This window comes from Gymnoscopelus microlampas (genome assembly GCF_963454915.1).
Source record: "Gymnoscopelus microlampas genome assembly, chromosome: 19".
NCBI classification, from domain to species: domain Eukaryota; kingdom Metazoa; phylum Chordata; class Actinopteri; order Myctophiformes; family Myctophidae; genus Gymnoscopelus; species Gymnoscopelus microlampas.
Genome location: NC_139956.1, coordinates 17,995,088 through 18,021,633, shown reverse-complemented (window position 1 = coordinate 18,021,633; position 26,546 = coordinate 17,995,088). Strand labels below are relative to the sequence as shown.

The following is a 26,546-nucleotide window of genomic DNA, read 5'->3' as shown; positions in this document are numbered from 1 at the left end:
AATGGTACCATTTTATCATGAGTATTAGTGAGGACCAATTATATGAAGATAGGTTGAAAAGCGGTGAAGTCGTCCTTTAACCAGGCAAAACTAATTAAGAACAGATACATAGTTACAATTGTGGCCAGCTGGCAAATGGCAAGGCCTTTTCAGGGAGAGAAATGGGGGCTAACACGCACACGCGCGCACACACACACACACACACACACACACACACACACACACACACACACACACACACACACACACACACACACACACACACACACACACACACACACACACACACACACACACACACACACACACACACAGTCCCTCTATCTCTCTCTGTCTGTCAGTCTTTCCCTCCTTCCTCCCTGTGTCTCTCCTCCTGTCTGTGTGTCTCTCTGCCTCTGTCTGTCTGTCTGTCTGTCTGTCTGTCTGTGTGTCTGTCTGTGTGTCTCTCTGCCTCTGTCTGTCTGTGTGTCTGTCTGTGTGTCTGTGTGTCTGTCTGTCTGTCTGTCTGTCTGTCTGTCTGTGTGTCTGTCTGTGTGTCTCTCTGCCTCTGTCTGTCTGTGTGTCTGTCTGTGTGTCTGTGTGTCTGTGTGTCTGTCTGTCTGTCTGTCTGTCTGTGTGTCTCTCTGCCTCTGTCTGTCTGTGTGTCTGTCTGTCTGTCTGTCTGTCTGTCTGTCTGTGTGTCTGTGTGTCTGTCTGTCTGTCTGTCTGTCTGTCTGTCTGTGTGTCTGTGTGTCTGTCTGTCTGTCTGTCTGTCTTCAGATGGATGTTAGGGAAAGGTGACAGAGAGGGAGAGTGGCTCTTAAGTACTGATAATTATGCCTGATGTGGGTTAGCGGTATTCATTGTTTAATTCTTAGCTTTTGGGTCATGCAGGACAGAGTTGTTTAATCGTGAGATTGTGCTTCTGTAAATAAATGCACGGCAGGGGGGGGGGGGGGGGGCGGGGGGTGTTGTTGATGAAAAGAAGTCGCTGAAGTTAACAGTCAGCATGCCTGTACACTCACTCGTACACACAAACAAACACACAAATAGATAGGTGTTGTCAGACAAGAGCATAATGGGAGAGAAAGCTAGAACCAGGCCCATACGCAGCAAAACTCCTGATTTTTATTTTAACTCTGAGAGTTAAATTAGGATTTTGCAGTGTACACAGTACACACAATGCATACACACATACCCGACTCCTCTCCGCGTGGTCAGTTCTTCAATGCGCTCATTTCCTCTCTTCTCGACATCTCTCTCTCTCTCTCTCTCTCTCTCTCTCGCACTGCTACTCTCTCGCCAGCCCCGCTGTCACATCTGTGTTGGTTTTTATACCGGCATCTTCCCCCCCCCCCCCCTTACTGTGCATGTGTCACTTTGTGGGGCTACAAGGTTTCCAGCCTCTGTCCATCCTCATGGGCAAAAATGTGTCTCTTTTACTCTTAAACACAACACAAAATAACAACCAGTCAAACTTCAGGAAGCAATTAAGGCAGAGAGATGGAGCTAAAAGCCTGCGATGATAGAAGCTCCACGAAGAGAGGAGGTAGACAAGAAAATGTAAAGTGGGAGACAAGTCTTCCACCAGCAAGCAAAAAAAGAAAGAGAAAAAAAAACAACAACACTGGCTTTTTTCAATGGGGGCATGGGGACACCTACTGGCTATAATACGGAACTGCACAGCCATGCAATTACGCATTGGAGCTGAGTGTTTGGGTAATTATTTAACATCCCCCTAAAGGAGTGGTTTGACAGAGGACCCGTGAGATGGTCCCAGTGGATCCAGAGTAAAAAAAAAAAAGGAAAAAAAGAAAATTTGCCATACTGCTTTATTGCAGTGCAATTTTCTTTGGTTAAACTCTCAACTGAAAGGAGCCTTCGGAGAAATGCCATGCAGACAAATCTATTTCACAGTCCTCAGCCACATTTCAAATAGTTATTTGGAAATATCATGTGTACCATACGCCGTCGGCGTGTAAACATTTGAGAACCCCCCCTCCCTATCAAATTACATGGTCGATTTTATTACTTTAATGTTAAACCCTGGAGGGTAAAAACAGTAAGAGATGCCAATCTTTGAGCATCAATTTGTGCTGGTACGCTGAAATGTGAGCATTCCTGACACAGTGCTAGACGTGACTGGAAACACATTCTAACCTCCACACGGTCACTCACAAGGTCGAAATATTCTGTTTGACTACTAGGAATGAACTAGATGCTTATTGTGCTTTATTTTATTTGGCCTTATTTAATCACTTCAACCCTATACACTTCATTGACTGGAGTCGCCCAGGCGTCTATACTCCATCCACATCAAATGTCCTCGCCGAAAGTTCTCCCCCCAGACTAGGGTTCAAGTGGTTAATATCAGAGACACTCTTTTTTTTGGTTATCATTTCACCCCCCAAAAAATGAAGGGTTTTCAAGACAAAGCCAAATTAAACCATTAAGACCTGGAACGCATCTGTGTCACTTTAGAGTTCTTTGGCTATTCAAAAATAGCAGATATACAAGCTCATAGCGCGGCACCGAGTGCCGCGCTACGAGCTTGTAGATCTGCTATTTTTGTAAAATCGTGAAAATTTGTGCAAATCTTTGAATATATATATTTTTTTCAAAGCGTTACGATTCCGATTTTTTCTTTTTTTAATCGGCCTCAGGTCTTAATGGGTTAATATTTCTGAGGGGCACTGCAAATCTCACACAAGGAAAGAAGGGGGGGGGGGGGGGTAAGGGGCTGGGGGGGGGGGCTAACCCCCTCCAGGTGTGAAGTGTCAGCGCCGGGGTCTTGGGAAGAGACAGGAGAAGAGAAGAGCAGGAGCTTTCAGGCTTGGCATGAAAGAGCTTTGCAGCGTCAGACGGACAGACAATGAAAAGATACTGACACACAGAAAAAAAAGACGGATCCCTGATCCTAAAACCTTATCTCTCTCCCTCGCCTTTTCCATCCATCCTCTCTCCTCCCCCCCCCCCCCTCCCCCCTCATCTCTTCATCCCTCTCACTGCCGCCCTCCACCCCCCTCACACAAGTCCAAGCCAGGCTTTGTTTTTTCTTCTGCTAACAAACGGCCACAGATGTGCAGTGAGTGTGCACACACACACACACACACACAACTTAAGCATACATGTGACACTGCATCAAGCCCTCCGTGTCAATCCCGCGGTTGACGAAATCCAGCGAAAGGGGCGAGCGACTGTGTTGAGAGCGGGATACTATGGCCCAACACCAGGAGATGATGGACCCAGTGAGTGAGATTGGCGAGCGCTCCACTATCCCACGCCACCGCCCGGTTGACCTCCTCCTGCTCATGACATCACAGGAGCCACGGAGAACGCTGGCCCCCGCGACGGGCGATTAAGTGCGATTACTTCTGTCTGGGGCCGACCAATCCCGCGGGATTTCAGTGGAAAGACGAAACAAAATTAAAGCCCTGGGTGGGTGTGGAGGAAGTGATGGAGGAAAGGAGGGAGAAAATCAACACCAGAGAGAGAGAGAGAGAGAGAGAGAGAGAGAGAGAGAGAGAGAGAGAGAGAGAGAGAGAGAGAGAGAGAGAGAGAGAGAGAGAGAGAGAGAGAGAGAGAGAGAGAGAGAGAGAGAGAGATTGAACATAATTATCTACAGCCTGTCATCATGTTCATGTCACTTCCACATACAGCTGCAATCAGTGGTGGAAAGTAACTAAGTACATTTACTCAAGTACTGTACTTAAAGTACAATTTTGAGGTATTTTTACTTTACTGGAGTATTTACAATTTTCGATACTTTTACTTCTACTCCACTACACCTCAGATGCAAATATTGCACTTTTACTCCACTAAAATTATTTGAAAACTTTGCAGATATAAATTATTATATTATAAAACATACATTAACCTCTTCAGCCCTATTTTTTTAAGCTCACAAGCAACGCGTTGTGAGCTTGTAGCTCTGCTATTTAAAAACATTTTAGTACTTTTACTTTTGGTACTTTAAGTATATTTTGATGCCAATACTGTACTTTTACTCAAGTATCATTTTGAACACATGCCTTTTACTTGTAACAGAGTATTTTCTAATTGTGGTATTGCTACTTTTACTTAAGTAAAATATCTGAGTACTTCTTCCGCCACTGGCTGCAATGCAAACATCCATTTACACTAAGGAGAGCTACAAGCTAAACTATAGCAGTCAACCGCGATATATCGTCCGATAACTCCGCTCAGGTGGCTGGGTAACCATTTAAAACCCTATATACTTCGTTGACCGGCGCCCCCAGGGGTCTGTATTTGACCCCATCCTTGTTTTTCCCTCTACACCAAATCTCTTCGCCGATAATAGCCGATCTACAATCTTCGATCTTGTGTCGCAAGAGCTTGTGGATCAAACATTTGTCGCTTTTTCTATGTTTCAAGTGTTTTTGGGTGAATAATATATTACTGCGCTAAATACATGTCAAGTTCAGCAATGTTGTGTCTCATTTGCTATCATTAATGTGTGTATCAGATGCAAAACAACTATGTAATCATTAAATAATTATCCATGCCCTTATTTCATTTGGTCTCCATCATTTATCCTGCAGTTGATTCATAATGCAGCCGGGCTTCTCACTGAAATTAAGAGAAGAGACATTAACCCCATGTTAGCATCCCTCCAGGAGGTTTCTCATTGATCTGAAGATTTGATTGATCACAAACGAGGCAATAGATTCAATAGCTCTAACCTACATTTGTGAACTTTTAACCCCATTATGTAGAGGGCCCTGAGGGCCATACTCGTAGGTCATTAGAGAAAGCTCTCAGTTCCAAAGACCAGATAGCAACTACAGTCAATGGGGATTTCCCAATAGGGTAATAAGTTATTATCATTATAAATAATAATAATAATGATAATGATAATAAATTATTTGGACTGATCCATCTTTTAAATGTCATCTCACAACACTATTCTATTTTGCCACTCTAAAGCTCTTTGTAACATTAAAGGGATATGTCACCCCCAAAATGACTTATTTTCTATTGATTAGTCACCCCATGGAGACTTGAATTCATGGATATTTTTTAGTTTTTGTCGCATTCCTAAGCCAATAATTTGATGACCGGGAGCGGTTCCGGTAGGACAAGAGTCTCCTTTGCGTCTCCTACCGGAACCGCTGGTCATCAAATCCCCCCCCATCAAATTAATTATTGCAACAAAAACAAAAAAGTATCCATGAATTCAAGTCTCCATGGGGTGACTAATCGATAGAAAAAAAGTGTTTTTTTGAGTGAACTATCCCTTTGACCACTTTCAAGCCGGTGTCCCCATGTCATTTACTGGCAACATTTTTTCTAAATATGTCATAAAATGTCATAAACAAAGAATAAATAAAGAAAAACAAACTTAAGTGGTAAATAAAAGTGCCCTCTAAGTACAGTCATTATGCCGACAAGGCATTGAGAGCCTTCCTCTGTTTGTACGGTGTTGCTCCAGCCCTGACACTGTTCTGTGGAGAGAGAGGTAAGAGGAAAAGGTGTGCTGTGTTACAGGACCCTCCGCTGACCAGACGGTGCATGCATGACGGAGCCATCGTACTCGACCTCCCCCTTCACCCCGTCCCGCCCGGAGAACTGATGAAGCACTCGGCCCGCTCAGAAAGTTAAAAGTCACATTGGTGAACGACTTTAACCCATTCAATCCGGGGGAGGGGACGGGGGACGCATCTGTGTCATTTTTAGATTTTTGGCTATAGCCATTGTTTTATGATTTGGCAATTCAAAAATAGCAGATATACAAGCTCATAGCGCGGCACCGAGTGCCGCGCTATGAGCTTGTGGATCTGCTATTTTTGAAAAAACGTGAACATTTGTGCAAATCTATGAATATATATATATATTTTAAAGGGAGCATTTTTGACTCAAATATTTGCTTCTGAGGGTCCCTGGAACAAAACATTTTCAGATGGGGGTCCGCGGCCAAAAACATACAATGTTGGGGGTCCTCGACATGAAAAAGTTTGAGAACCACTGATATAGCAACATGTTTTTTTTTTTTCAGAAAACTTTCGATTTATAAGACCCATTCATAGATGGGTGACCGGATTGAATGGGTTAAAAAAGTTTAGACAACACTTATTCTCTCTCTCTCTCGCGCGCGCTCGCTCGCTCACGTGCACATGGGTCACACCGTGTATGTGAGGCCACCATCTTTCCTCCACACTGCCAGGTCTATGCTAACAGTGACACCTAGCATTAAGTGCTGACTCGCCGTGGCCTCCCCGCCGACTCCCACTCCGCCGCCAGCTCTTGGTGCAACAAGAGTACATAAAGCAGCAAATGCAATGGAAACAGAGGGAGAGAGAGAGAGAGAGAGAGAGAGAGTGTGAGGGAGAAGGGCTATAATTAGTAAGTGATTAACGAGCCGGCGTCAGACAGGTCCCACATCATTGATTGTGATGTTGTGCAATGCTGCTACAGCAAAAACAGAGGGGCACGCTGAGGTCACTGCCACACACACACACACACACACACACACACACACACACACACACACACACAGGCTACTTTTGTTGGGTTGAAGTTATATTAGATGCATGGGCTTGTCACAAGAACATTAAGGGTACAACATCATTTGTCAAGTGTTCGCAATCACTTGAGCTCACTAATGTTAAAAAAGATTGGCTAAAAGGCAAAAATACAATGTAGGACTGACACACACGCGCGCGCGCACGCGGACACAGACACACGTGCGCGCGCGTCATTCGGTCAACTGCTTGACTGAATGACTTCACCGCTTGAGTGATTTTAACCCATTGAGACCTGAAGCCGATTCTACATGTCTCCTAAATCTCAACAGTTTTCTGAAAAACGTATGTTTCTATATCAGTGGTGCTCAATCTTTTTCATGTCAAGGACCCCCACAATTATATGTATTTGGCCGCAGACCCCCATCAAAATATGTTGTTCCAGGGACCCCCCCAGAAGCAAAGATTTGAGTTAAAAAATATTCGCTTTAAAAATATACATATTCAAGGATTTGCACACATTTTCGAGATTTTTCAAAAATAGCAGATCTACAAGCTCGTAGCGCGGCACTCGGTGCCGCGCTACGAGCTTGTAGATCTGCTATTTTTGAATAGCCCAAAGTGTAAAATAATGCTTTTTAGCTCAAATCTAAAAATGACACAATTCCAGGTCTTAATGGGTTAATGCAACCCATTGAGTGAACAGCCAGCAACTCACGGATGACCTTTAGTGAAAAGGTTTTGAGAAGAGAGCGGTATTGAGAAACCAAACCAAAAAGACCATTTCAATGAGAGACAGTGATAGACAAGAGACGGGTCTGAAGGTTAAAAAATATCTCTCTCTCTCCATATCTTTTGTCCCTTCTTTTTTTTACTTTCTTTCTTTCTTTCTCCGCAGCCTATCGGTTCTCATTCACTCAGGTTTCAGCGCCAGAAGCCTTCACCGTGCTCCTCTCTCCTCGTGACGAGGCCCCCCGGCGCTACGCTCCGAGTCGAGAGCTCGACTGTCAAGAGCGCAGTCTGAAGGAGAGAGAGCGAGGAGCAGGAAAAAGGGAGGTAAAGGAGGCGCGCAGAAAAAGTGGGAGAAGTGCTGATGGAGGCAAGAAAAAGGTGAGTATTCCCTCTCTCTCTCTCTCCCACTCCCTCCCTCTCTCCCTCTCAGTGGTGGAAAGTAACTAAGTACATTTACTTAAGTACTGTACTTAAGTACAATTTTGAGGTATTTGTACTTTACTTGAGTATTTCCAATTTCCATTACTTTTACCTCTACTCCACTACATCTCAGAGGCAAATATTGTACTTTTACTCCACTACACTTATTTGAAAACTTTAGTTACTAGTTACTTTTAGATATAAATTATGATATTATAAAACATACATTAACCACTTTAAACCTATTTTATACCTAGGCTATTTGAAAATAGCCGATCTACAAGCTCACAACGCGTCGCATCGCGACGCGTTGTGAGCTTGTAGATCTGCTATTTTCAAATATTTAGTACTTTTACTTTTGGTACTTTAAGTATATTTTGATGCCAATACTTTTGTACTTTTATTCAAGTAAATTTTTAATTTTGGACTTTTACTTGTAACGGAGTATTTTTATATTGCAGTATTGGTACTTTTACTTAAGTAAAGAATTAGAGTACTTTTTCCACCACTCCCTCTCTCTCTGGGGGAGCCTGGTCAGATGCCAACATCAATGTACTTTACTGTATGGCTGGGCGCGAGGCATTGGGAGAGCGCACTGGCCAGCCATGCGTGCCATAATGTCGCTGCGTCCTTGCCCCCGTTCTTTACCCTGTCAGCCTAATGATGATGATGATGACAATGAGGAGGAAGGGGAGAGAGGAGAACGTTTGGCTCGGCTGGCTCTGGCGTACGCGCGCGTGTGTGTGTGTGTGTGTGTGTGTGTGTGTGTGTGTGTGTGTGTGTGTGTGTGTGTGTGTGTGTGTGTGTGTGTGTGTGTGTGTGTGTGTGTGTGTGCGTGTGCGTGTGCGTGTGCGTGTGCGTGTGCGTGTGCGTGTGCGTGTGTGTGTGTGTGGGCCGGGTAGACTGGCACTCCGCTGCTTAAAAATAGATTTCCTTTTCCTTAACCCATTAAGACCGGGAACGCATCTGTTTTTGGACTTGAGATAAAAAGCATTATTTTACACTTTGGCTATTCAAAAATAGCAGATATACAAGCTTGTAGATCTGCTTTTTTTTTTTTTAATCGAGAAAGTTTGTGCACATTTTTGAATATGTATTTTTTAAAGCGAACATTTGTAACTCAAATCTTTGCTTCTGGGGGTCCCTGGAACAAAACATTTTGAGATGGGGGTCCGCGGCCAAATACATGTACACTTTGGGGTCCTTGACATGAAAAAGTTTGAGAACCACTGACATAGCAACATCATTTTTTTTCAAAAAACTGTTTTAGAAGACATTTCGTAGAATCAGAACCTCAGGCCTTATTGGGTTAACGAGGAAGGAGTTGAATTGGCTTGGCGAGAGCGTCGCGCAGCAGAGGTGTGGGGGGACTGAGGGTGGGTGGCGGAGGGTGATCGTCTGTGGGAAGTTTTTGGGTATAGGCAGGTTTCCGTAGTTCATGAAAGTCATGTGGCGGCCTTGTGTGCATACCCGTGTGTGTGTGTGTGTGTGTGTGTGTGCGTGTCTGTGTCTGTGTGTGTGTGTGCGTGTGTGTGTGTGTGTGTAGAATGTGCTCACCTTGTCATTGTTGTAGTAGGAAAGACTCTCGCCATCAAACCTCACCCACCTCCTCTGAAAGACCCGTTTCCTGGAAGAGAGAGTGACATGAACATTCTCAACTGCAAAATATGGGAAAATGCAGGCAGTCAGACTCTCTCTCTCTCTCTCTCTGGTTCTTTGACAAACTCCTTAGTTCAGTTCTGTATGGGATTAAAACGTATAAGAAAAGACATGCGCGTCGCACTGCTCTCAAAATGTCTTGATTTCTGAAAGTCAGCTATCCGAACGCACGCACACACACACACACACACACGCTGAACAGCGAACAGGTACTCGTCTCGTATTTCATCCGGAGTGCCATTGATTCATAAATGTCAAGTGCTGTATCAACAGCTGTCAATTAGCATAATAAAACAAATGGGCACTTGCCGTTTTGAATATTCAACAGCCCCGAGGGCAGCGTGCCAAACCCAATGCAAATGGGGTGGTCAAGTAAAGAGGATGGAAAAGAGAGGAAATGATTGATAGCGCACAACACACAACGCAACTCTGGGCTCTGAGTGACTGGGAGCCACGTGGTGCAACAAGAGTAAATTAAGCACCGTGGGGGGAAAAGAAACGCTGCTCTGCCAGGACTGTGAAAGGGTATGAATATCAATGCTCTTAAGTCATGTCCTATCTCCATCTCCTGACGCTGTGCATAATGGATACAGTAGGTCTGATTCAGGGTGCAGTATATCCAGTGCCCCTTGCCAATTTTAAATCATCATCATAGCTTGGACAGTGAAATTTAAGTGTATCATAAAATCAGATAGAGTTGAACACTGAAAATCACATCCGCCTAGGGGTGTGCCGATACACTAATTTCACCAAACGATACGATACGATATTTGGCTCACAACTTCGATACGATATCGATACGATACGCACTTTTTTTATTATGGAAATATATGGGGGGGGGGGGGAAAGTAAATGCAAACAAATAATTCTGTTTATGCATTATCAGACATGCAAACTTGTAGCTTTTCAGCTACAATAGCCGTTTTCAATCCAAATAGGGCAATAGTGTGACACCTGACCCGAAAAAAAACAACATGTTAAATCTTAAATTAAAGACATTATTGACATATTTAATAATGTTATACATGTAAAAAAAAAAGCAGAAATAGCAGATCTACAAGCTTAAAACGTGTCACTTCGTAAAAAAAAAGCAGGTGACGCGTTGTAAGCTTGTAGATCTGCTATTTCTGCTTTTTTTATGTGTGAACATAATATGTGAAACATTTTCAACATGGAAACGATTATGCAAAAATAATTGCGATTATCTCAAATAATTGCAATTAAACGATTATGTAGTAATTGTGATAGGCCTACATCCGCCATCTAGTCGCTGCCTGTACGTATCGCACTGGAAACCAGGGGGGGTTGAGGAAGAAGAAAATTCACAGGTCAGTGAAGTGGAGACGTACCCTTGAGGAGACAGCTTGTCCAGCCAACCGGCTTTGACCTGCTGGTTTTTGGGGGCTCCGTAGAAGCAGGCGTACGGCGAAATGTCCGCGCTGACGGGCGCGGCGTGCGTGGCCAGAGTCCCCAGAGGATCGGCAGGATGCACTGAGTAGAGCTCACACTCCACCATCTTCACAGATTCGTCGCCGAGAGCTAGAGGTTCCGGCGCCGCGTCGTTGTTGGTTTTCGCCACGGCCCCCTGACTGGCGAGTTGCAAACTGGCGGCGCATTCCTCCACCGTGGAGTAGTCGTCCTCGCCGTGGTCGGGCAGCAGAGCCGAGGCGGGCGCGGGCGGCGCGGGAACCGTTTCCTCGGCCTGGTCGTTTCCCTCCGCAGACTCTTTGGGTTTGAGTTGCTTCTTCCTGTAGTCACAGATTTCGAATGGAAGCGTGTTACGTCATTCTATTCTGTCTGCACTGCATCTGTCGATGTGATTTCAAAATGTCTTATCCAGTCGCAATCAATCAATTGAATGTGTGTTTAACCCATTGAGGCCTGAGGTTCCGATTCTCCAAATGTCTTCAAAACAGTTTTCTGAAAGACTATTGTTGCTTTATCAGTGGTGCTCAATCTTTCTCATGTCAAAGACCCCCAAAATGATATGTATTTGGCCGCGGACCCCCATTTCAAAATATTTAGTTCCAGGGACCCCCAGAAGTAAAGATTTGAGTTAAAAATGTTGTTTAGAAAAGTGTTTGTTTTCAAAAATTTGCACAAATGTTCAAGATTTTTCAAAAATAGCAGATCTACAAGCTCGTAGCGCGGCGCTACGAGCTTGTAGATCTGCTATTTTTGAATAGCCAGAGTATAAAATATGGATAAAGTGGTTACACAGATGCGTTCCCGGTTTGAACGGGTTAATGAAGAAAAACTGCAGAGAGAACACATTCACAGTAATAATGTGCATTCCTGGGTTCTAAGACTGGCATTTGTGAACATGAACAAGTCTACTAAAGATGATTTATAGGCTGGTGTAGTGCTGTCTGGGGAGAAGTGGGCAGACTCTAATTTTTGCCAAAGCATTTCAAGGTGGCCCAATGCTGCAAAGTAATAGTGCAGTGTCTCTCATATTGGCAGGTCAACTTAAAGTGATTGTTTACCAAAAAAAATTACAAATTGGAACAGTATGGGCCGGTAGTGTTTGCAAAGTCACTTGACCTTGCGCACACATCAATACGCCCCATGGGATGTGTCTGTTTCCGAGGTGTATGTGACCGTGCCCTTACACTGACCCAAAAAAATATAATACTGTGACAAGACCCACCCCCCAAAAAAAAAGAAAAGAAAAGAAAAAAAGACTGTGACAATGCAAATCTGTAACACTGTGAAACAACCCACAAACTATTTTCAAGTTGAGACACGAGACAAGCCTATTGAGGAGCCAAGCGACTGCATGCGAGTGAGAGGGAGCGTGTGGGCATGTTCTTGTCTACTCCACTAGGCTGAGTCGAGAAGAGGAGAATGCACAGCGATAGTGGCACAAATATTGAGACGTTTTCAAATATTTAGAATCAATATGCATTTAAAAATAGAGCACCGAAGTCCGACGTAATTTACGCATCCTACGTGGGTCGCATTTTTTTCCACCCATTCTGAATTCCCATAGACGTGTTTAACTCATTCAGTGCCTGACTGTTATTTCTGGTTGTGCTGTCCCAGTGCCAGAGCGTAAAATTAATTGTAAAAAAAAAAGTGCTTAGGAGCTGAGATACAGCCTTTTTCAGTAAGAAGTTAAACAAGAAGTGAATGGAGCAGCACATTTTCAAATCATGATATCTTGGGTTCTGAACATTTTTTTCCAAAAAAAAAAAATTTTTTTTTTTTTTTTTTTTTTTTTTTTGACTTCTTAGACGTCACGTGGCGCTCAGGGCTTAACAATGGCGGTTTTTTTAATGACGTTTTAGACGTCATGTGGCACTGAATGAGTTAGTATCGCGTCAAATAAGAACTGTTCCAAAAATAAACAAATGGTTTGACTCTTATGGGTATGAAGCATCAACTGACGACGATAAAACGCTAATGTTACTTCCGCCAAATTAGTACATTTTTCGCCAGATACAGACTGTATCAAATATGAGTGACTGACTATCATAAACGATACAGAGCCACCTCCCTGACAATATCGCCGAGACAGTTTGTTTATTTCTGGAGCACAATTCTTATATGAGACGATTCTAAGATGACCCAATGTTATTCTCCATAGAGAAATTATTTCCGCCACCCAGGGGATGAACGAGTGGCGTCAGGACTTCTGTACTCTATAACAGTAAAACTGATTGAAAGGTTAGAAGGAAAAATGTTAGAAGTAAAAATATGCAATGCTACACTAAAACAAGAAGTGGGTATATGGCACCCATATACCTTCCACTGGCCATGTACAGTACCATACTGAACGTACGTACACAATGTATTCTTTCTGTATTTCTCATGCTCAGAGACTCAATGTATGAATGTTGTGTTCCTGCTTTCTCTCTATTCTGAGTGTTTGAAACGTTGCTATTTGCAGACATCGCAGCTGGCAAGAAGACAGTGGCAGGCACAACAGAGAAGCACCACGTCAACATCACTATACCACACCTCAACTTCTTGTGCTTTATTTTCCCCTGGCACTCTTTCTTCAGCAGTTCCTCTGGTCCCCGGTCCTAAGGAGGAGGAGACAAAATGGCATTAGCAGCGAACGGGGACGTCGGCCATCATTCACTCAGGCCGCCGTTATTGTGCTAGCGGGTGAAATAGGTTAACCCTTTAAGACCGGGGGAAGCGTCAGTGTCATTTTTCGATTTCTTTGGCTTTTCAAAAATAGCAGATCTACAAGCTCATGAGCTATGAGCTTGTAGATCTGCTATTTTCGTGAAAATCGTGAAAATGTGTGCAAATCTTTCAATATATATAGTTTTTAAAGCGAACATTTGTAACCCAAATCTTTGCTTCTAGGGGTCCCTGGAACTAAATATTTTGAGATGAGGGTCCGCGGCCAAATACATATAATTTTGGGGGTCCTTGACATGAAAAAGTTTGAAAACCACTGATATTATAGCAACATACGTTAAAAAAAAAAAAAGTGTTAGAATTTAGAAGACATTTGTAGAATCCCCAGATGCAAAGATTTAAGTTAAAAATGTTCGCTTTAAAACATATATATATTGAAAGATTTGCACATATTTTCACGATTTTTCAAAAATAGCAGATCTACAAGCTCATGAGCTTGTACATCTGCTATTTTTGAATAGCCAAAGAAATCTTCAAATGATACCGATGCGTTCCCGGTCTTAACGGGTTAACTTAGCGGCCAGGCTAGACTATCAGTGACATTTCTATTAACCCCGGGGGGGACCCGAGCTGACACTAGCAGATCATCCACTCTGCCCCGTGTCTGTGGTCGACAAGGGAATAATGAGGGTGGGGGGGGGTTATATTTAGTGTGAGGATGGCATCTGAAATGTAAGTGATGTCGAATAAATCGCCGTCCCCCTTCAGTTAGGCTGAATGCGTGTGTCTCGCCATGAAAGCGGATGCCGTCTCACCAGGACGTTCTCGGCGGGATGGTTGTACAGGAAGGTCTCTCCGTAGGGAACAATGGGAGTCAGCCGTCTTTGAAGCGGAGCTACATAGGGGACACATACAAAAGAAGAAGGACAGCAGTTGTTTTGTTGTATTTGAGGACATACGGCACGATGAACACGGGGTCACGGCCCTACGCAAGTGCATGAAAGGACAGGGGTTTAAAAAAGCGCCGGAGTTGCGGTTGCAAATCGAAGCCGCTCCGATGCTACAGTGCCCTTTGATTAAGCCCGTTCATTGATCTTAAAAGTAACAGAACTGACCCTTAATCCATCTCTGCCGTAAACTAATTAAATGTATTTGTTTTAACACATTGGGTGCCAAAACCGTATATATACTTATTTTCAATTACAACTGTTGAGTGCCAAAACCGTATATATACTGTTTTTGGGGGAAAAAAATGAAAAAAAAACATTTCAATTTTTTTTTTTTTTTTTTTCTTCACAGCACCAGGAGATATCATTTTCGAAGATTTAGACTTTAATCCACTTCCTGGTTAACTTATGACTTCAAAAGCCTGTATCTCGGCTCCTGTGTACTTTTTTTTTTACAGTGTATTTTTGACTATTTTTGATTTTCAACTGGCTGCAACTATGGAACGGATTACCGAATGTTTTTAATTTTTTCCCCCCGATTGTACGAGACCTCTATGTATAATGAATGGATGCTTTTTTTTTACATGGATTTGCTCGTCGTGGAGTCTAGAGCTTTAAACAGGGTCCCCACACATTTTTAGCAATGAATTTCCAAAACTTTTCCAAAACTTTTCCAGAATATTTAGCCCAATTTCCAGGCCTATATAACAATCATTCGGCGCAATAATGTGTCTCTTACTCCTATGTAGAATGCCCAAAGATAGGCAGTGTAGCAAAAATAAAGTTTGAGACATACATTAGGCTGCCGTCACACAGCCCGTTCGGCGAAAAACTAATTATGTTCCATATTTCGTGTAATATTATTCATGTTTATGAAAATGTTTTGTTTTAGCAAAATCAATAGCCAAAAACAATGCATAGCCAAATATTTTTCCAGGACCATTGATAAATTCCAGGACCTTTGATGATGTTTGATCAATTTCAAACCTTTTCCAGTACTTTTTTTAATTTCAAAATATTTCCAGGAATTTCATGACCGTGGGGACCCTGTTTAAACAGTAAAGCGCAGTCAATGGGGAGAATGCTGGCACCCAACGTAAGTTGTTATGAAAAAATGCTGGCACCCCAAGTGTTAACATCACTCCCCCACTCTTCTCAGAACTTTGGAGTCTCTCTCTTTCATTCTATCTCTCTCTCTATCTCAGAAGGACAGAGAGACGGACCGTGTCTGTGCCAAGGCTATATTCCTCTGACTGGGTTCCCTGTAGGGACCCACGTTCGGTGGTCCGGGTGGAAGAGAAGGGACGGAGTGAACAGGCTCATCCCAGACACTATTAGTCTGGAGAACCTGGGGGCCACCCCTGCGTGGGCCACCGCCTGTCACTGTGAAAAATGACACCAGCATCTCCTGAGGATTGTTGAGGGCCAGAAGACGCTGCCCCAGGGCTGGACATGCACACACACACACACACACACACACACACACACACACACACACACACACACACACACAAAGATATGTACGGAGATTTAGACATGCATGCAAACTTTAACCCATTAAGACCGGGAACGCATCTGTCATTCTAGATTTCTTTGGCTATTGAAAAATAGCAGATCTACAAGCTCATAGCGCGGCACAGAGTGCCGCGCTATGAGCTTGTATATCTGCTATTTTTGAAAAATCTTGAACATTTTTGCAAATCTTTTAATATATATATATATTTTTAAGCGAATATTTGTAACTCAAATCTTTGCTTCTGGGGGTCCCTGGAACAAAAAATATTTTGAGATGGGAGGGTCCTGTGGCCAAATATATATAATTTTGGGGGTCCTTGACATAAAAAAAGTTTGAGAACCACCGATTTAGCAGGATTTAGAAGACATTTTGTAGAATCGTCGTCAGGTCTTAATGGGTTAACTTGCTGTGACTTCAGACCGAAACACGTCGAAACACAAAAATGACATCACACACCTTCATACGAGGACTGAAGCTGAACGTATGCAACGAAGACGCCACAAAGTCTTTGTGGATAAAAAACACATGTGCACCGACCCCCACCCACACAGTCAACTCAAACAGCGAGCCATTACGGCGGGGCACATAAGGGCATGTATCGAGCTTGCACAGTGGTCTTGAATGAATGAATGGGTCCGTTTGCTTGATGACAGCATGCCTTCCACTGTATCTCCGTACACGGCGCCTCTACAGATAGACTTGAGTGGGAAGCTGGAGTTGCTCGTCGTTTATCACCATCTATGGGTCGACCTTCAGGATACAAACCATGAGGTACGGCAAGGGGTGGGGAGGAGGAGGGGCGGGAGGGGGTAGTAATGTCACTGCACCACACTCCCTTCTGCTTTCTCATCGGCTTACTTCACCGTATCCAACCTCTACCATCCGGTCTCCCCTGATCTAGGCGGCGGACCATACCGGTGTTATTGCATGTTTAGTACATTGATGATCACGTATACTTTACTGTTAATACCAACCGTTTTCCCCAAGCATACCGTAGTTATTTTTATTTAGGAATAATTACCAGGTTCCATCTTTTTACGGCATGGCTTTGAAGGAGGCTAGCCGTCTATGAGAGGGTGTGTGTGTGTGTGTGTGTGTGTGTGTGTGTGTGTAGAGCTAATCTCACAAACCACTGGACTGATCACAACAACATGCATGCTGCCAGAAGGCCACAGAAGTACCTCAACTAATATTCTTTTCATGTTTTATACTTTTTGAAATATTTAACTTCCATTTTACAACAGAAGTCAATGAGGCTGTGATCGTGCTGAAACTCAAATATATACGCCATAGATGACTGACGGCACAGACTGGTCACGTGAAGACCCGAGATCCAAGTCGGAGCCATGCCATTTCTACAGTATGTGGATCCCGAGGTCCACATATTTTCCTAGTTTTAACCCATTAAAAACGGGAAAGCATCTGTGTTATTTTAGATTTTAGCGATATATATATATATATATATATATATATATATATATATATATATATATATATAGCAACATTAGGATTTAGAATATTGGTTTAGAACAGTGGCTCTCAAAAATAGCAGATATAAAAGATCACATCGCGCCACTTCGAGCCACGCTGCGAGCTTGTACATCTGCTATTTTTTGATGTACAAGCATCAAGTGTTTGAAAAATCTAGAATCATTCTGATTTGTTTTTAACACAAATCGTCTCTTCTGGGGGTCCCATTTGTAGAAAAGGTGATAAAATGAGCATTGCATTAGTTCAGGCAAGGCACAGTCAAGCTCTGCTGTGAGCCGATGGGTCAGCTGATCAACACATCAGCTGACAGTTCAGTTGATTCACACTGTCATTCGCTGTCATTCCCACAACCAGGTGGTCTTTTTCTTTTAATGATACTCACTCTCTGCATTCCAACACTGCAGCAAACCCCCACCCCAGCCTCAACCTGGTTCAGCGCTCTGGCATATGATACAATATTATTGTATCATTGTTGCTACAGGTTCTGTTCAGTCTCCGGACCCCTGGGGGAGATTTATTACACCACCCTGCTTTCTCCTGCATGCAGCAGGATGAGCAGTGGACTTCTGAACAGAACAATACCGCCACACAATAACACATTCTATTGCATTGTTTCAGCTGTAATGAAATAAAATGTTATGAGAGTGGTCCTGACTGAACCCACCTTAAAAGTTCTCTGCTTCTCCAGCTGATTTGAATTGTTTCACTAATTAGTATGTTTTACTATTTTTACTATTTGAGTATTTTCGGCTAGGCTTTTCTTATCAATCCACACTTTCAGCTGCATTATCTTACTATAAGTTCACTAGCCGTTTTGGATCTCAAGAAAGTTTCAAGTCTCTGCAAGTTGATTTTCATACCAATGTCTTTCTGGAAGGTAGGAAAAATGCATTTAAAATGTGAAACACTATGGTATGCTATGGAAATTGGTCAGCAGTAGTGTAAACAAAGTCAATGGGCTAAACATGATGCAATAACATTGGTATGGTCGTTTAAAAAACAATTAAACCCTATATACTTAGTTGACCGGAGTCCCCCAGGGGTCTATACTTGGTCCCCTCCTTTTTTCCCCCTCCACATCAAATGTCTTAGCTGAAAGTTAGCTCATTTACACGCTTTTTACAACGCATCGCGTTGTGACGCGTTGTGAGCTTGTACTGTAGATCTGCTATTTTCGCTGAATGCTCGTCTCAGAATAAGGGCACTAAAACTAGGGTAAGAAGATGGCTACAAAGACTGAACGAGTTCCTTTTTTATTGGCACCAACCCTGACAGATACATTTATCTAATGTTACTCTTGAAACCCACCAGGCACGCAAGTATAAGCTCACAGACGCTGATTTTCTTTCGATCCATGTTAATGAATGCAGCCGTTGTCACTGGCAGCGTGTGGACCCTCCACTCGTGCACGTTAACTCATTCACTGCCACTGACGTAATTAACGTAATTAACTAATACTGCCACTGACGTAAAAAACGTAATTATTTTTTTTTCAAAAACATTTTTTTTTTTTTTTTTTTTTTCAAATTTGACCCAAAGACCAAGGAGATATGATTTTTCGAAGATCTAGACTCCCATCCACTTCCTTGTTAACTTAAAAAGTCTGTATCTCGGCTCCTGAATACTTTGTTTTTTTCAATGAAAAATCTCTGGCAGTGGGCAAACGCAAAAATAAAGTTCTGGCAGTAAATGAGTTAAAAAAGGTTTCACGTGCGCAGGTAAAACGTTTTCCCACACACATTTATTCTCATTCAAACTCATTCTGTGACAGGTTTGGTGAGAACACTCACAATAAAGCGTGTGAGCGACACTTTTTGTGGTGGTTCATGGTTTCCCAGCGTTAGGATGGACCTTTTCAAATGGGATTCGGGGGGGATGTGCGCTGTGGGATAACCTCCGTAGTACTGTAATCCTCATTGTGACGGGAGATCAACTGAAACTTTTTAGGCAAGCTCCCCCCTACCCTACCCTACCCCCTGCTCTGGGACTGTCTGGGATCCCTCTCTCTCCCCCGGCTCGGCTTGTTTTGCATCCATCTGCACTTCCTTCATCCCTTCCTCCTCCTGCGGAGCCTTACGGCGTCTCCCTTCACTCTATAGTCTTCACTCTTGTTCTGCTGCGGAGCAAAAGTTTCAAACGAGGTCTACCAAGAGACAAGTCGCAAAAGAAAAAGGTACACTGAACAAAGAAAGAGAGAGAGAGAGAGAGAGAGAGAGAGAGAGAAAACCAGGAAATAAAAGTAAACTGTACCGTATGTAGAAGTTGATTTAATGTGGATGGTGGCAGTTTCACTCAGACTCTTTTCACATGCAAGCTTGTTAGTACAGCACTGCCAGCATGTATGATCTGTCTTAACCCATTTGATCCGGGAACGCATCTGTGTCATTTTAGATTTTAGCTATAGCCATTATTTCATACTTTGGCTATTCAAAAATAGCAGATAGCAGAGCTTGTAGATCTGCTATTTTTGAAAAATCTAGAAATGTTTTGAAAATCTATGAATATATATATATATATATATATATATTTTTTTTTTAGGGGAAATGTTTGACAAAAAATGTTGCTTGTGGGGGTCTCTGGAACAAAATATTTTCAGATGGGGGTCCGCAGCCAAACACATAATTTTGGGGGTCTTTGACATGAAAAAGTTTGAGAACCACTGATTATAGCAACATACGTTTTTTTTCCAGAAAACTGTTAAGCTTTAGAAGACATTTGTAGATGCGTTCCAGGATTTAATGGGTTAACATGCATGCTGTGACATCACAACAAGTCAAATAACAGTGTGGCGTCCCTTTCCAAACTTTAGCTATATCGACAGTAAGTAATTAGGTGTGCAGTTTGTGAACTAATCATCTGCTTCAGTGTCGTGCGTGAGTGTGAGTGTGCGAGTGCGAGTGTGAGTGTGTGTGTGTGTGTGTGTGCGTGCGTGTTGATCAGCATTCACGTGTTAAGCCAGGAAAGCAATGGCTTGTTAGCTTGAGTGCTGTCGTGTGGCGTGCAGGATTTGTTCGTTCTCTGCTACAGTGAGTACTGTTACGTTTAGTGACATCGTAGCAGTGTGAGCTGTGATTGGTCTAGTTCTGTGGGGACACAGACAAACCTTGCTGTGAGTGGTCTAGTTGTGTAGTGACATACGGTACTGCCACCCTTACGGTACGTTTTAACAGCGGGCAACTCTGGGCGACGTCGCCCAAAAATATAATGAAAGTCTATGAGAGCCGGCGATCGGGCGAAGTGGGCGGGGGGGCGATGAAAGATGGATTTTCTTTATCTTTTTGGGCGATATCGCCCGGCATCGCCCGGAGTTGCCCGCTGTTAAAACGCAGGGTCACTGTAAATCCCAGGATGGGCAACTACCCCTTTTTTTATCTACCAAGTGATCACATTGGGCTACTGACTCCATTCTTTGTTCGGTTTTATTATTAACTCGTTAAAACCGGTAACGCATCTGTGTAACCACTTAAACCATTATTTTATACTTTGGCTATTAAAAAATAACAGATTTACAGGCTCATAGTGCGGCACAGAGTGCCACGCTATGAGCTTGTAGATCTGCTATTTTTGAAAAATCGTGAAAATGTGTGCAAATCTTTGAACATATATATTTTTTTTTAAAAGCGAACATTTTTAACTCCAATCTTTGCTTCTGGGGGGTCCCTGGAACAAAATATTTTGAGATGGGGGTCTGCGGCCAAATACATATTATTATATTATTATTATTATTCCAGGGACCCCCGAGAAGCAAAGATTTGAGTTACAAATATTCTCTTTAAAAAAAAGATATATTCATAACGAAAAAACATCACATGGATGCACCTGGGACGTATCATCAGTGTTTCGGGTCTCGCAACATACACCCTCGCCCAGGTGACCCAGCCGGGGTTGATCAAGCCCCGACTTGCGTCCCAGGTACTGTAGCTACGCAAGACAGTGCCACTCAATCCGCTTGTCCGGAACTACTCTGCCGGGAGTGGGGGAGAAGAGAGGCTCTGGCACGTGGAGGGGCTAGGCTCTGTGGATGGCCTCCTGGCCGGGCTCCTCCTCCGTCTCACCAGGTCCAGGACCTGAGCGTTGCACCAGATTCCCCGGCTCCTAACATTTCATTCTGGCGTGATGGTTTCAAAGATTGGCACAACTTTTCACGATTTTTCAAAAATAGCAGATCTACAAGCTCATAGCACGGCACTCTGTGCCGCACTATGAGCTTGTAAAGAAATGAGCTTGTAAAGAAATCTAAAATGACACAAACGCGTTCCCGGTTTGAATGGGTTAAATTATTGACTTATTCTATGCTTGTATTATTGTAATCAGCAGCCTATAATTAGACATAGGTTAAAAGCAATTGTGGTTTTCACTGTCTGGCACAGTGTGATCCCGACAGAAACCACAGAAAATCCACTGAATGTTCAGTTTTTTTTGGGTGTAATTGAGGTCAGAAAACCTAAATGTCATGAAACCATGAAGTTCCTATTTATCAGTATCACTTCAAATGAAAGTGAAATGAAAAAACATTTTTTCAAGGTTTTAAAGAAGAAAAAAACATTTTGTTTTTAATATTAATGTTACATTATCATAAAAATCATTGTTTTTAATATTAATGTTACATTATCACAAAAATCTTTGTGTTTTGCCAATTATTTGGGGACCCACTTGCAATATCCTCATGGCCCGCCAGTGGGCCCTGGGCTGATATAGACAAACCTTGCTGACTGTGTTGGCCTAGTTTTGTGGGGACATACAGGCAGTACATAGAGAAAACCCCTGTTCTAGAAAGCTGGGGGGAAAAAAACTAAAAAAACATCTTGCATCATCTTAGCCAACTGCCTACACTGAGATTCCCCTATGTACAGCACGATAAGACATAAGGGTTAACACAGTCCAAACATTACTAAACAAGATCCCAAATCATAACTTGCACTATGTGTACTGCAAGATTGTGGATTGTGAGAAGAGCAAAAACATTTCTAAAAAACTTTGGCGTGCCGGGGCAGCAGAAATAAACACTGGGGTCTCACCACAGGACGAGAAGTGAAAGAAAGCCACATATTCCCATGTGGGACACTTGCACACACACGCACTCAAAGCAGTGCGACACTTTCTCCCGCAGAGCAGAGCTGCCAAACACCACCCCCGCCACCCCTATATACCACCCCTCCCCTCCTCCACCTACCCCACACACCCACTATACCCTCCATTCTTTCATCCGGGCAAACAACAGCACTGCTGACTCCGCTGCCAAATGAAATATTCATGGCAGAGATGAAGCGAGACAAAGTATAAAAAAAAATACAACTTGTGTTTTTGTACCTTTTTGTAAGCCGCCGTTGGCCCCAGGGGGACCCTGGGAGCTGGGTCGGTGTTCGGGGCTGGTTGTTAGCGCTAGCGGTGGTGCACTCCTGAGGATGAAGAGAAATCAGCTAATTATTGAAGTAATTATTGTAGCCGCACAGGTAATACCACGGGAAGACGCAGGATGTGGGGCATTAAGTTTCACGATTCAAATATGCAAACTCTGTGTGTGTGTGTGTGTGTGTGTGTGTGGGGGGGGGGGGTTATAATCTGTAAGACTAAATTAACCCATTGAGACCTGAAGCCGATTCTACGCGTCTCCTAAATCTCAACAGTTTTCTGAAAAGCGTATGTTTCTATATCAGTGGTGCTCAATCTTTTTCAAGTCAAGGACCCCCAAAATTATATGTATTTGGCCACGGACCCCCATCAAAATATCTTGTTCCAGGGACCCCCCAGAAGCAAAGATTTGAGTTAAAAATGTTCGCTTTAAAAATATATATATTCAAAGATTTGCACACATTTTCACCATTTTTCAAAAATAGCAGATCTACAAGCTCATAGCGCGGCACTCGGTGCCGCGCTATGAGCTTGTATATCTGCTATTTTTGAATAGCCCAAAGTGTAAAATAATGCTTTTTTAGCTCAAATCTAAAAATGACACAGTTCCAGGTCTTAATGGGTTAAATGAGACGAGATGGAGGCCTCCTGCGATTTGCCATTCGACTCGCATGCTGACAATGTGCTGTTCACATTCCTGGAAACCAATAAGTCAGGGATAAAACCTCCAAGCGAAAACCAGACCAACAAAAGGTGTGTCTGTATTTGACTTTTTGATGACATTGGTATGTAATAATGATGCAGCCGTTTTGTACCGATTTTTAAGTTGAACCACTTTCACATACAGTAGTATCCGTGTTTTGGGCATGTCAGGCTTCTGAGATGTCCGACATGCCCAAATGGACCTGAGAATGAACATGCATTACACATGAGCCCTGCGTAATTTACGTAGGTGTAAATCACATAGCACAACGGAGCAAGAGAGAGAGAGAGCAAGTTGCATTTAATCAACCTCTCATGCCAGATACCGGTTCTTCTAGAGTCTTCTGAGTTTTTTTTAATATTTCCATTTATACGCATATTCACACAGGAGTTTGAAATAGAACCCTGCAGCATTATAGCAAAGGAAAAATACATGTTACTACTGTAAGTGGCTTTATATTTTTGGGTTGTTGTGAGCTGCCTCTCATGCTGATATAAGCACATTGATTTAGAGTGCTAGACCTCGCTTGTCTGTCTACTCGAAACATTCACTCAGTGCTTGCACTTGTATTAATAGACTCCCAACAATAGGTATTATTATTATAGTATTTTAGTCTGAGTCCTACATTAGCATAAATTGTCGCTGATTGGCTGAAACGGAGAACTGTGACTTAACGCATTGGTTCTCAAAGTGGGGTCCGGGGACCCCCAGGGGTACTTGAGGGGGTTCCAGGGGGTCCCCAGCTAAATGATGGACGGGAGCCAAATGGACCCTTATGGGTCTGTAACTCTGAGAGTGTACAAATGGAACCAAATGGACCCTAACGGGTCCATTTGGTTCCATTTGTACACTCTCAGAGTTAAATTGACATAGATTTTACAAAATAAATTGCGGTCCAAGTGATAGAAATGCCATTAAATGGGGGTCTGTAGCCCTAATGCATGTCAAACTGGGGGTCCTTGAAATTAAAATGGTTGAGAATCACTGCTAGAGAGCCGTAAAAATCTTCTCTTATGGGGGTCCCTGGCATATCTTTTGAAATGGGGGTCCGCGGGCTAATAAGTGTCAATTTGGGGGTCCTTGACATGAAAAAGTTTGAGAACCACTGACTTAACGTACCAGTCCTGAGGTGGCAGTGTGATCTGCTTCGGGATTTCAGGGACAGGCCGGTGCCGGAGCTTGTAGGAGCGAGTGGGCCGCGGACCCTTGGGAGCCTTGAAGCTGGTGCCCCCCTCGTAAATGCTGTTCTCCACCATCTGGAAGGCCCCGGGGGGGTCAGCGGACGACGAGGGGACCCCCGGACACGGGGCCGAGTCCGTGCTGGAAAACGAGGGCTCTTCGGAGGAGGCGTCCCAGTCGGAGGGCACTTCAGAGTGAGGGGAGACGGACAGGGAATCACTGCTGCTGCTGGTGGTCGACAAGGAGGCCGAGGAGCGGCTGCGGACGTTGCGGGGGTCCCGCGGAGCCGGCTGGGGCGGGACGGGGGACGCCCCGTCTGAGATGCCGTCGGTTACTGCCGCCAGTCCCGCTCCCGGAGGCAACGACTGACTCCCATCCAAACCAGACTCCCTCGTCTCTTTTGGCTGGCTGTTCCTATCCTTCAGGAAGACATGCCTCGGATACGTCACGGGTTTCCGCGGACCCCTTTGCTCCTCTTTCCCCACCTCCTCCTCCTCCTCCTCCTCCTCACCATCCTCTCCGACCACCCCGAGGGCTTCCAAAGCGCGGAGGATACGCCTCCGGTGGCCTGTGGGGAAGACCCGGAGTTCAAGGAGGCGCTCGTCTGTGAGATCCTTGCAGTCTTCCAGAGCCCGGTAGCCCCCCAGCTGGAAGCAGAGGGCATACTGGGGCAGGTGCAGGGTAGTCAACCATTCCACCAGCTCCTCACTGGGCTCCAGAGGCTCCGACATGGCGCTCTAAACCCACGGCTGCCACATCGGGGAGGGGCTGCTAAATGCCAGGAAAGGTGACATCACTCGAAATGAAGTAGAGTTGGATTCTGTAGATGCAAAAAGAGAGAAAAAAAGAGCAAAAATATAGGATTTAAGTAAAAACGAAAGAAATTAAAGCTAATAAAATACATTTCAGAAAAGTGATGTTGAACTTTAGTAGGATCTTGGGTTGTATATAGCTCCGTGAGCGAGGAAATGGATGTAGTTCAGTGTCATTGTATGGCAAAACATGTAACAAAACCACACTTTTAGCACATAAACACCAACAAAGCAGAGCCAGTATAAAAGATTATGTAATATTGTAAAAGTGAAATTGTGGCCTTCATGTTCAACTATATATTACAGTACCATTGAAGTTATCTAATGCAACAAAAACAAATAGTGTAGGTCACCAATATCGGTGTAAAGCAAGTGCAACCGATACTGCATGCACACAAAAAAGGACACACCAGGGTTTGGCTTTAAGACCTGTCAAAAGGTAACAGTAGTGGGAGTTCAACATTTTTTTAAATAACCACACAAAATATTTATAATGTGAAATTCAAAAGCACAAGTTGTTACAAGTCTGTTTCTAGCCCCGGTACCCAGGCTTTTGTTTTACACGGTTTCAAAATTCCAGTATTGGGGTTGAGCATTATTTAGAAAACTGGCCTATAAAATCAGGAATATAAATTAGTCTGGCGTCCTTCAATTGTCTCCAAGAAGCACTCTTTGTCCTGGCTTTTATAGCCAAAAGTGCACTTCTAGCTCACGGTGAACAACTTCACTGAATTACTGTAACACTAAATAGTTCTTAATGTAGTACTCAAGACTTGCTGCACACGCCGACTCTACTGTATGTCAAACTAACAGCTTTATTTCGCATTCAAGTGTGATATTGACTGGTGCTATTTTTAACCTGGCAGCTGCTCATTGTCTTCCTGTCTGTTGTCTGTTTCAAATGACACAGAAAATCACTTTTCCAGAAAGGAAAACTAACTATTGTGCTGCATTCAAAAAACAATCTCTTAACAACAGACCAAGAACAGCAAACAGTGTTTAAATTAATGCTTAAATGAAGGATCAGCTCTCAGTAGCTAGCAATAAATATAATCAACCTGCTGACGGAACCAACAGTTACAGAGCACATGTGTGATTGTTCAATTTCCTCATTGTTATCTAGTTTTCAGCAAATAAGAAGTGCTACTTCAGTGAGATCGCAGAAACAGTCCCGTGTGT

General features: G+C 43.4%; 1 protein-coding gene across 1 annotated transcript in view; it reads right to left on the bottom strand.

The window, feature by feature from the left end:
• Nucleotides 1-26,546, bottom strand: part of arap2 (ArfGAP with RhoGAP domain, ankyrin repeat and PH domain 2) — a 226,047-nt gene that overhangs the window by 195,979 nt on the left and 3,522 nt on the right. Inside the window, exons 2-7 of the mRNA XM_084043154.1 lie at nucleotides 24,496-25,375; nucleotides 22,632-22,720; nucleotides 14,183-14,262; nucleotides 13,236-13,300; nucleotides 10,622-11,020; nucleotides 9,171-9,240 (exon numbers count right to left, since the gene is read on the bottom strand). Of these exons, the coding sequence (XP_083899280.1) occupies nucleotides 9,171-9,240; nucleotides 10,622-11,020; nucleotides 13,236-13,300; nucleotides 14,183-14,262; nucleotides 22,632-22,720; nucleotides 24,496-25,286 (1,494 nt within the window). The 5' untranslated portion in view covers nucleotides 25,287-25,375. The remainder of the gene's footprint in view (nucleotides 1-9,170; nucleotides 9,241-10,621; nucleotides 11,021-13,235; nucleotides 13,301-14,182; nucleotides 14,263-22,631; nucleotides 22,721-24,495; nucleotides 25,376-26,546) is intronic.